Here is a 12,202-nt window from a genome sequence, read left to right on the forward strand (position 1 = left end):
TTACCCCAAGAACTCTCCCCAGACAGACGTGCTGTCGTTTCCTATCCCATCTTCTCTAAGACCGTGTTTTCTATTTCCTCTAACACATACACTGATCTGAAATGGTTTACAAGCACCCAAACCAGTTAACCTGGAAAAGATGTTAACTGGTTGGAATATTACTCCAATAAATCTTTCAAATTTAACAATTTTATAGTTTGTATAAAAGAAATGAAAGGGCTATGTATCAAAGGCAGAAGTGAAGTTGTCTTTGATACTACATAAAAATTTGACAAAAGGGAGAATGCGAAGTCAATGACTCCCCTGACCACCACCGCCTGCCCCTTATAAAGCCACAAATATGACTAATTCATGTAAGAACTTTCATTTAGCAACAGAAAAACAGGTTTAACATTTTTTCCCACAAGAGACAACTTTAGGCTGAGAAGACCACTCCTTAAAAAATTTAAACAAATGCCCAGCCTCTAGTCATTAGCTCTTTTAAAAATTTTACAAGGAACAAAAGTTTTGAGGTAACCAGGGGAGCTTATATTTTGACTTGAAGAGCAAGAGGAGAGCATAAATGAACACTTTAAATTACTATCAACTTTTTAGAAGTAAACATAGTCAAGATAAAGCATTAACAACTAAAAAGAGGATTTTTAAAACAATATAATTAAACTTTGCAGGTATGCCTAATATCAATTATGCTAGCCCATTTATAACCTTTAATGTATTAAATGAGACTTTGGTATTCAGTGGATAACTTGGAGAATAAGAAAAAAGTACATAATATGAAAAGACTATTAAATACTGAAAAAGTTAACATGTGAAAGTCTGTATATAAAAATATTCTTAAACTTTACATATAAATCACCATTTAAGTCAAATGAATCTACATAATTTCCCATAAATCACAAATGAAAGCACACAAAATGAAAATGATATTCTTTTTGCATCCTTTTAGTCTCTTCGAAATGTTTAATATTGTAGAGAAAATACAACCAAAGTAGAATAAGAAGAAAAACATATACTGATACTGTTTTTTTGCATTTCAGTTTTAACACATTCCAAAAATGGTGTTTATGCATTGCCATAATGATAATCATATTTCAGTTAAAACAGTAATCATTGCCTTGGAACAGCTGCCAAAAAACAATACTAAGCTTTGGAAAGCTCGCTCTTATTTATTTTAAAAACAAAGGGGTGGCGGGGAGAGGAAGACAAAATGCATCTCTAAGTTGAGTCTTCAACTGAGAAAACCAAAACCCCAGTATTTTAAGGAAAACTTCTGAAAAGTTTTAGTGTTTCACCAGCCATGACTAAAATTGCCACTTGAATTTTTATGGTAGGTGGCAAAATATCTCAAAGTATGTATGATGTATTTATTTTTTTGCAGTAGGCATTAGGCATATTAGAATAGAATTTGCCAAATCTTTCTAATGTTTTCAAAGTTTTCTCATGTTACCTTCTAAGTCTATTTGCAATTCCCTTCAAAGAAAAAGGATATTACTTGTTGAAGGAAAAGTCTGAAGATACTAATACTTAACATCACTTATAAGGATAAATTTTAATTAATGAGTAATACAGTTTATTCTCTGCTAAACTCTTCTGTGGGAAATAGGTTTGGCTAGATAGGAAAAATAACAATATTAACTGAAATTCAGACTTAATAAAGTAGTAGGATAGCTTAAGGATATGATATAAAACTGCATCTCAGCAACTTGTTTTTTTTTGGGGGGGGGGTTATTTTGAATTATCTGAACTTCAATAGAAGATTTTTTTTTAATCCCCAAATGGGGTGAAATACTTTTAAAAAACATTCTTAGTAGTATTAACTGTTCTAATTTTGTTGAAGATTATCAGTAAACAGTATAAAATTTAAAAGAAGAGCATAAAAATGAAGGACTCACTGAGAAATCATCTCCATTACCTAGTTTAACAATGGAGAGTAAAGTATTGCACTTTATTATTCAACACAAAATAATGTAGCCAACAGTAACATACAGGTACACAATTTAATATTTATTATATGCATTTTATATACATTATTTTTCAACAGCGGTACGTTCGCTATGTGGTACAATCTTAAAAATTTGCTGATTCATAGTTTGTAAAACAAAAACCTTACAAAACTCATCAAAACTCGCAAACTGATCAGAAAAGTTTTTTGGAAGACTAGAAAAAATACTTTATTGTCTTAATCATGCATTACACAAACAAAATCTTTAGTTACACCATAAAATTAAGCACATCTGAAAAAATAAAACAGGGATAACTAGTCCAAACACAGCAGATTTCTGTATCCTGATTCAACTATTTTTGTATCTTATTTGTATTTCAAATTTTACTCCAAATATTTTAAAACAAGATAGTTTTGTCTGGAATCATGGTAAACCAAGATATGTATCTGGGGGAGTCACCTTGGTTTGTAACTTAAACTATAAAATATTCCATTTTTAGTCTATTTTAGACTATCAAAGAGTTCCAAAATAGATATACAGGTTTCTTTAGCACATTAATAAAAGGATATAAAGACCAACAAAAAGTGAAATAAATAATAGGCTATTAGCAAGATGGATAATCCTTGATAAATAAACTTGTAAATACAGTAAGATGTACAAAATATCACATAGTGATAGGATGCCAAGATTAGTTTTTTTTATTTTTTTATTTTTTAAGAGTTCATTTGGAGTACTAAACCCCACCGTTTCATTTTAATACACTTAATAGTCCTTGGTTTAAGAAGACAGTTACGTGATGATGATGGTGATTTAGCATCTTTATGGAAAGACTTAGCTGAGCTGTATTATGCAAAAGAAGGAAAGAGTGTGGTTACACGGCAGCGGGTCAGTGAGATCTCTGTGTTTCAGGGTTGTATAATGCAGAAAAACTTCAATACAATCTTGAGCACTGTTGTGACAGGCTAAATATATAAAAAGACTTATAAAAACTAGAATTTTATCCAAACATTTTGTGCAACTAATGCTAAAATATCTTAAGTTAAATTTTCTTTTTTTTTTTTTTAAAGCAAAATAAGTTTAAAAGGGAATCTGTGGCATTCAACCAATAAACAGAAGATCACTAAGAGATGAAAAAAGCTACTCTTGGAGCTCACTTCCCCCCAACAAGAGCACCACATTCCTAACCCTAAGGCAGCACACAGAGTCCAAAACAAAAGTCTTTTTGTCAGATCAGACTCCACATTGGCTTAAAGATACCTAAAAGACAGACATACGCTCAGTTCATATCCAGTACAGGCCACAAATAATGAAGTCCTTTTTTTGTCCCACGAAATACAGTAATTACAATTAAATTAATGAGCCTGACGTTAAGATGTGATTTCCACCAATTTATGCCTGCCCAAATAGCCTTCACCAGGCAGATCATATGTAGTGTCATATCATTAATTTTTTTGATGGCAGTGATGCAGACCCTTTGTGTCCAAGCAAATCTGCTGTTATGATGAGAGTTTTTGTTGATTCACACAAATACTTTGGCAAGGGCATCAGCCCCTGCACTAGCAATATATGCTTTTGATGGATGGAAAGCAACATCATAAATTGATTCATCTAGTTTCTTCCTATGTGCTGTTATTTCCTGCACACATGTCTTGCTGTCCAAATTCCACAATCTAATAGAACAGTCATGGCCTGTAAAAGAATAAATAAAAAATGTTACTGAGTAATAATTCTATTATAAAATTTGTGGGCAGCACGGGAAGTTCAGACTTACTTCCAGACATCAAATAGATTCCATTAGGATCTACTGCTAGGCTTGTAACAGCATCCAAATGAGCTACCATAGAATGGATCATTTTACCTAAATAAAACATAACAGAGAAGATTAAGTTTTCAAATAGTTACTAACTTGGGCAATCAGAAACCATAATACAGTATCAACATAAAACAATCTCAGCAACAATAAACAACATATCATTTACCATTTTAAACATTTGAGAGGGTACAATTCAGTGGCTTTTAGAACTTTCATCATGATGTACAATCATCACTATTACCTAGTTCAGAACACTTTCATCTCTGCAAAAGGAAACCCTGTACCCATTAAACAGTCACTCCCTATTACTCCTTCCAAGTCCCCGTAAACACTAATCTCTTTTCTCTATGGACTGGCCTATTCTGAATGCTTCATACAAATGAAATCCTACAATAATATGTGGCTTTTTGGGTCTGCCTTCTGTCATTTAGTTCCTCCACTACAATAATATTCTAAAGAGAATTTTAATTCTAATGCAGAACTTTTCCAATTACTTCAAAAGACATCTGTGTAACATGAAACTGATGGTATTTGATAGTGGAAAACAATGATTGTAGAGCTGCATTAAAAGCTTAAGGTCATATTAAAGGGGAATTAAGAGTGAAAACAGAATCTTTCTCATTAAGATGCTTTATTTAAGAGATTGTTTTATATACAGAGTTAATGTTAAATCACCAGAGAATACATTACTATCTAAAGATTCTGATAGCATCATTTATCTTTTGAAATGTCAATCATCTTATATATAAGAAGCAAGAAAAGGGAGAAGGGTGGGAGTACATCAGAGAAATTACTCTGGATTTCCCCAGATAGTAACAAAAGCACTATTCTATAAAATGTAATTTAACTTCACTGAATTCTTGGCAAGCAAACAGATTCAATACTGAGTTGAAATTTAAAAACAAGTTGTGAATATAAACTGTGTTGCATACTTTGGGGCAAGGGCATCAGCCTCTGCACTGGCAACATATACTTCTGATGGTTGAAAGGCAATTTAAGTCGATTCACTCAACAAACAATAAAATGGCAAATATTGATATCTTAAAAAATTTCCTCCCCTTTGGAGAATGGATACATGTATACATATGACTGACTCCCTTTGCTGAAACTATCCCAACACTGTTAACTGGCTATTCTCCAACATAAAATAAAAAGTTACAAAAATTTCCTCTCCTTTCACTCAGCAATGAGTGAGTATTACTCAAATGCCTGGGCTTCTCCTAATGAGAGATGGAGGTCTTTCTCCAGAATTCTGTTTACAGTCGTTTGATATGCTGCTTGTCCCCTGAAACGTTCCACACTGAAACATGAAACAGACCTACTTTTGTTATCTGCCATGGGGCTTCGGTCCCTGAACACAAACCCACAACATAATCAAATGTGCAAAAAGTTACTCTGAAGAACACAAAAAGTCTGCGACTTTCTGGCGATACTAAATGCTTATCAATTAAAGACAAAATTAGTCTCATCATTTAGGCCACATTTGTCTGTTTTTCATCAATATTAACAGAGTAACCATAACAATTTCTCTCTACTATCCTGAGAAACAGAAAAATCATTCAACATACTATTGTGCTAAGTTGCTTCGGCTGTGTCCAACTCTTTGCGACCCTATGGACAGCAGCCCACCAGGCTCCTCTGTCCATGGGATTCTCCAGGCAAGAATACTGGAGTGGGTTGCCATTTCCTACTCCAGGGGATCTTCCTGACCCAGGGAGCGAACCTGTGTCACTTTCATCTCCTGAATAGTCAGGTGGGTTCTTTACCCTTAGCGCCACCTGGGAAACATCACAACATACTATTAGTCCAACATAATTCATCTACTGGTTCTAGACTCTATTCTTCTCAATATTAAAAAAAAAAAAATTCAGAGTATGAAGAGCTGGCCTCCAGCCCAATAATCTCAAAACATTAGGGGGATAACTATGAAGTATCATTAGCTTCCCTTAAAACATTAATTCTGTGGTGGTGACTCTTAACTCACAGATCTAGTTCTGACTTCTCTTGTGAGAATGACTGTACATCTCCTATGTTTATCATGTCTTAAACCGAAGAATTCTTTCACCCCTAACTATGACATGTTAAGTCAATTTAGAGTTAACCCTCCTCTGCATAGCCTGAAGTCACTTCAAAATGTGAGTGACCCTTTAGACTGGACCAATTATAAGGAGGTGCAATTCTGAATCAAGCTGGATGTTGGGTTTCCACTAGTGACCACAGAAGTCAGTTTCTGCCCCTTTCTTCACCAGCATATATACGCAGCTTCTCACATTTAACCGAATTCACCTTTGCTCCACGGCTCTGCTACCATCTCTCTTCCCCCACCAAGATTCTTTCTTCCTATAACTTAGGAAAAAAAGGACACATGCAGGCACTGATTTTCTCTTCCCCAGCACCTTAAGCTCTTTGACTTGTACAATCTGTGAAATTAAAAAACAGACTAATACCAATATCTCAATTACAGAAAGCAATGTACCACTTGTCTGTAAGATTCAAGAGGACAGGACACTTTGTTTTATTCACCAAAGATCAAGAAATGTGCTGAGGATATGGCAGATACTCGTAAGTTTTGCTGAATGAATGAGGTCATAACCAATTCAGAACCCTCTTCCTCCAACTCCCCCGCATTCCTTGCAGGTTCACCCATTAGCTAAGTCTTGGTCACAGCATATGCAATTCAAATTTGTGTCTCTACCAAAATTTCAAAAATCACCAGCCCTGAAGATCTCTCTGAGACAAACAGTATAAATTGAAACTTCTAAATCCTCTATAGTCAAAGATCTACCATACAGTGTGACTTGAGTATCTTTCTAAACCAATATTGCAAATCCCTGGTCAAATATTCAAGTGGTTTTCATAGTGCATAGTGTAAACAAAAATCCATCATTCTTAGCTTGGCTCTGAAAAATCTGGCTCAGTAGTTTCTGCTTTCCTTCTCCAAACTTACTTACCTCTTTGGCTTTACCTCTAAGAAACTTCTGTTTCAGCCCAAATTCCCACTTCTGTGCTTCTACTCAAAATATACCCTAATCTGGAATTTCCTACTAACTTCTTCACTTAAACAAAAACCTTATCATTCTTGCAAGGAAAAACTCAAACCTTAGCTCTACGAAGCCTCCTTTATCTTACTGCATTATGCGTGAGCATGTGTATGTACGAGTGCGTATGCATTCACTCACACTATTTTCCCCAGGTGACACTAAGACCTCAGAATGCAGAAATAACTTATACATGATAGTAGCCAGTGCAGTGCAAAATACTAAATGTACTTTTATTGTTAAAATCTAAATACTCACTGAGTCCATTCACACAACCAATTTCTATAACGTTTCAGATAAGAAATCCAATAAATTACTATTCATTTGATAGAATAGCATCCTATTAAAAATTTAGCTAACCATCAACACCAATTATAGGGATATTTGAGTGCATCATATTTAAATGAATTGCCAGTTTTCAAGACGAATTTTGTTAAAAAGAATACATATGAACTCAATTTACAGTTACACTCAAGGGTTGTATATATGTATATCTCTGTATATAACAGAGAGAAAATGAGAGTGAAAATTTCAATTGTTTAGAGCCTAGTGCTTTAATTATCTTCGCATTACAGATAAGGTATTAGCTAGTTAACATAAAGAATTAATTGGTAGAATTTCTAAACAATCTCAAAGTCTACAGGCACCTTATTTCTGATTTCTGCCAAAAAGCTCTAAAGAATCACTTTTTCCTTTTATTATAACTACTAAAATTCCTGAACCTTTCTTTACAAATGTAAACTTTCAATAATTAATACAAAGAATCTTTTTAGAAAGGTAGTAAAAGAAATTATCTCTCTGCTCTTGCAGCAAAGGAAGATCTTTAAGCTTCATAAAAATGTTTAAAGAATTAACACTTTAGTTTCTTATTTGGAAGTCTTTCAATACTTCTCTAATTGTTTTAGCTTATCAAAGAAGCCTCTCTTTGCTATCAGACTTTTCCCGAAAGAGAGCAAACAATACTTTACAAAGTATTTTGGGTAACGACAAATGATACAGATATCCTTAAACAAACAATTCTATGGCCAAATTAAAATTTATGATTTCTATATAATTGGTACGTTTCCCTACAACCAAAAAGCACAGGAAAGATGACAATAAACAACTGCCACTGTATCATTTCATCCACTGATAATTTTAAGAACATATTTAAAATGCCCAAACTAGAAAGTGATCTTCTATGTTATACTAATTCACAACAGAATATAAAGATAAAATTTTCAAACAGAAGGGTTTATAACTGTCATCACATGAAGAAATTATAATAGGTAAACAAGATATTTTGGGCTTCCTTGGTGGCCCAGATAGTAAAGAATCTGCCTGCAATGTAGGAGACCGGGGTTTGATCCCTGGGTCAGGAAGATCCTCTGGAGAAGGAAATGACAACCCACTCCAGTATTCTTGCCTAGAGAATTCCATGAACAGAGGAACCTGGCAGGTACAGTCCATGGGGTTGCAAAGAGTCAGACATGACTGAGCAACTAGCACTAACAAGGGTGAACATTAACAAACATTATAAGTGTGCTACATTAACTAAAGCAAAAATCTGAGTTAAGACAGATTAACTTGGCAATTTTCAAGCTAGGAAGTCAATACAGAAAATAAGATAACCTACTTACCCGTTTTATTGTCAAAAAATTTGATGTGTCTATCTTCATGAGCAGTTATTGTAACAGGAAGTGTGGGATGACTTACTACTCTGTTAATGTGATTACTGGATTGTAAACCTAAAAAACAAAGGAGGAAAACACACCAAAATTCAAACCTTCAATGTAAAGTGGAATCTTAAGAAAGAAATACAAACAAAACAAAACAAAACCAGATTCACAGACACAGGAAACACACAGGTAGTTATAGGTAGTTGCCAGACAGGAGGGGAGCAAGCAGCAGGGCAAGAGGTGAAGAAGACTAAGAGGTACAAACCTCCAGTCACACAATAAATAAGCCAAGGAAATATACAGCATAAGGAATATGGTCAATAATATTTCAATGAGAAACATTACATAATATACCTAGTTTAATACTGTCCATTAACTGTATTTCAAAAAAAAAAAAAAACTTCAATTAAAAGTTAAATGATGGCCTTTGCAGTCTTACCAAAATGTAACAATCACTAAAAACTAAAGCTTTTATATATAAACAAAAAATATGAGAAATAAAACTAAGATTCTAAAGACACAATTTCTCAAAAAATATATAAGCTAGTATGTCTTATAATGTGGATGGATAGCACTATGCTCAAGTTTAGAAAAAAAAAACTGGAAGTATTTTAATGCACACTGTCAATATAGGGTGGTTTAGAATTTTTAAATTATCCCAAATCCACAAATCATTGCTTTTAATAAACAGTCCATTAAAGAATTAAGAGTCAAATAATGAAGGAAAAAAGTTCATAAGTGATAATTAGGTGTTTGCAAGAACAAACCCTATCCCTCCCACAATGACCAAAAATACCGAAGAACTGGAATTGATGTTCTTAGGAATGAGACCTTTTCTTTACTACCAAGTTCTTAATTTTTGTTCACATTAGTGATGAGGGAGAAAAGAGAGAACAAAACTAATGGGAAAATAATGTCAGCATTTATTAGACTAAGTAAATTGATCATTCTATACGTATACAAGAACTCTTCACTGAACTTAAACACACTGAAAAAAATAATCTATGTAAGAGGAAGAAACTAGGGTTGAAAAAAGACACTGCATATCATTTGTTTTTAGATTTGATCACAGAACCATTTAGATATTTTTTTATAATTATAAAGTAACTTTAAAAAGATCAATCATGAAAAATCAGAAGTAAAACTAAAAAAATGAACTTAACTGTATAGTTAATCGGTATTATAAGCACAAGTGACTTTTAAAAGCACAGTAACTAGATTGTCTGTATCTAGTAAAATATACCCTCTATTAGTAACGAAATTCTTTTTGGTGGTACTGCAATTATTATTCTGAGATGACTTTATCTGTACTGTTAGATAAATGAGAAATTATGATCATTTTGCAGAGAATCAAGAGTTTTGATATTGTTAAAATAAGATAAAAATATAAAACCAAGGAGATAAATCTGAATCATTATTGGAAGCATCTGAATAAAATTTATCAGTCTTTTCCTTTACTAAAAATGTACTCTTCATCTCTGTCTACTGAAAAAGTCTAAACCAATGGCCAACTCAAGAGCCATGAAAGCCAGGAGGACTGACTCCATCAATAGCAGAGCACCTATCTTGCAGTCTCTAAATGTCATTTTCCACTAAAAGAAACCATGGCTCCTTAGAGAAATGGCCCATTTCAGATCTGGGATGCAAAATGAACAAGATGAACCTAAAACATCTTGTCATACCAGAAAGAAAAGCATCAACAACTAACAGGGTTATGTCCAAAGGGGAGACTTAGGAGCCAACCTGAATAAGCTCCCACGGGCCAAAGATGAAATAATCTGAGTAGCAATAAAGATAATATGTAACAGACTGAAATACATACAATGCATTTATTCCAGGAAAGATTATAATGATACAAAAAACAACACCCCAAAAACTCACTTCACTGGTCACCTTTGGAGGATACTAGGGAATCACTTAATCATTTTAAAAACTAGTAAATAAAGGGGAGGAGTGGGAAGTAATCATTTATCTTGCCTTTCCTTTATAATTGCTAACTCCAGGTAACCAAATTACTGATGAGGGTTGTTCCTCCTTATAGAAGCAATCTAGCTAATATGTGTAACAGAAATGATAAAATTAGATGGATGAAACTGGAGCCAATTATACAGAGTGAAGTAAGCCAGAAAGAAAAACAACAATACAGTATACTAACACATATAAATGGAATTTAGAAAGATGGTAATGATAACCCTGTATGCGAGACAGCAAAAGAGACAGATGTATAGAACAGACTTTTGGATTCTGTGGGAGAGGGAGAGGGTGGGATGATTTGGGAGAATGGCATTGAAACATGTATACTATCATGTAAGAAATGAATTGCCAGTCTAGGTTCGATACAGGATACAGGATGCTTGGGGCTGGTGCACTGGGATGACCCAGAGAGATGATATGGGGAGGGTGGTGGGAGGGGGGTTCAGGATTGGGAACTCGTACACCTGTGGCGGATTCATGTGAATGTATGGCAAAACCAATACAGTATTGTAAAGTAAAAATAAAATAAAATAAAGAACAAAAAAGAAAATTATTTTTGAACAGTTAATAAATTAATGGATCCATGCAATGATTAGAAACTAAGAGAAAGACAGACCAAAGAATATTTACTTCTGATAAAAATTCACAAATTATTATGAAATAGTCTTGCCAAAAACATTAAAAAACTTTAAAAAGACGACAAATAGAATTTTGACCCTGAATTTGAATAAGCCTCTAGATCTACAAACAATTTACAGGAAATGAACAGGAGGAGCACATTAAATGATACCACAAGGATGCAACTGGTAAAATTCAAACTATGGGAAACTCAACCCAATTTCTTCAGTTAAAAAAAATGCAAGGGAAATATAAGAGATAGAGGGGGAATCTACATGAAAACAGACTTGAGAGACCTACCAACCAATCACAATGCCTTATTTGGATCCCTCTTTGAATAAACTGTAAAATACATATATCACATTCTATACTTACAACCTTGGCCATTTACACACAACTACTGGAGCTGGAAGACAGGTTCATTATATATTTCTCCACTTCCACATGTGTTTTCATTAAAAACCGAAAATTATTTCACTTGTTTTCTTTTACTTTTACATTTGCTCTACTCACTTACCTGTCCCCAAATACTTATCCAAGTTTTTAAACATAATTTGAGGAAATAGCAGAAATAAAGTAAGTAAGTATACATTGAAAGTTATTCTTTTTTTCATTCTAAATTAAAATAGTTAAAATATAAAAAGTAAAAGGTTATCCTCTATTGTAAAACAATCCTTTTTAAGGTTTCAACCTTACCAGAAAACTTACCAGAATCCATCTGTGATGAAAGCATCACCAATGACTGTGATGTTTCTAAATCATAAATTACTGTACTACCAGTGTTGAAAGAGGTCACCATATGAGCTGGATCACAGCCTATAAAGTCAACTGATGTAGGTATTCCATGCTCTGAAAGGAGCCCAAAGAGATAAAGGGTAAACATAATAATTTAGAAATCTCTGCTTTTCTAATAAGAAAAAGGAATTTGAGTATTCTTGAAATAATGTTAACAGTGAAAAAGCAACTGTGTTAGGATGGTGAGATATAATAGGTAACTTATTCTCATTTATTAGAAGTTTTTATAACACTGTAAGAAAAACACATCTAGGGAACACATAAGGAAAGACAGACAGACAAAAGCTATTGCTCTATGCATTTTCTTCTAAGAGACAAAAATCCTAGGTGAGTTTACTGGCCCACCTGCAAATTTTTTTTAAT

General features: G+C 33.6%; 1 protein-coding gene across 4 annotated transcripts in view; it reads right to left on the minus strand.

Moving 5' to 3' along the window:
- Positions 1-1,980: 1,980 nt before the first annotated feature.
- STRN3 (striatin 3) overlaps positions 1,981-12,202 on the minus strand; it is a 104,628-nt gene continuing 94,406 nt past the window's right edge. For all 4 annotated transcript variants that reach the window (XM_069559453.1, XM_069559451.1, XM_069559452.1 and 1 more), the window contains 4 exons: positions 11,753-11,893; positions 8,414-8,521; positions 3,715-3,801; positions 1,981-3,632 (listed from right to left, as the gene is read on the minus strand). In XM_069559453.1, the coding sequence (XP_069415554.1) occupies positions 3,463-3,632; positions 3,715-3,801; positions 8,414-8,521; positions 11,753-11,893 (506 nt within the window). In that variant the 3' untranslated portion in view covers positions 1,981-3,462. The remainder of the gene's footprint in view (positions 3,633-3,714; positions 3,802-8,413; positions 8,522-11,752; positions 11,894-12,202) is intronic.

Source organism: Ovis canadensis, chromosome 18 (assembly GCF_042477335.2).
Source record: "Ovis canadensis isolate MfBH-ARS-UI-01 breed Bighorn chromosome 18, ARS-UI_OviCan_v2, whole genome shotgun sequence".
In the NCBI taxonomy this organism is placed as follows: Eukaryota; Metazoa; Chordata; class Mammalia; order Artiodactyla; family Bovidae; genus Ovis; species Ovis canadensis.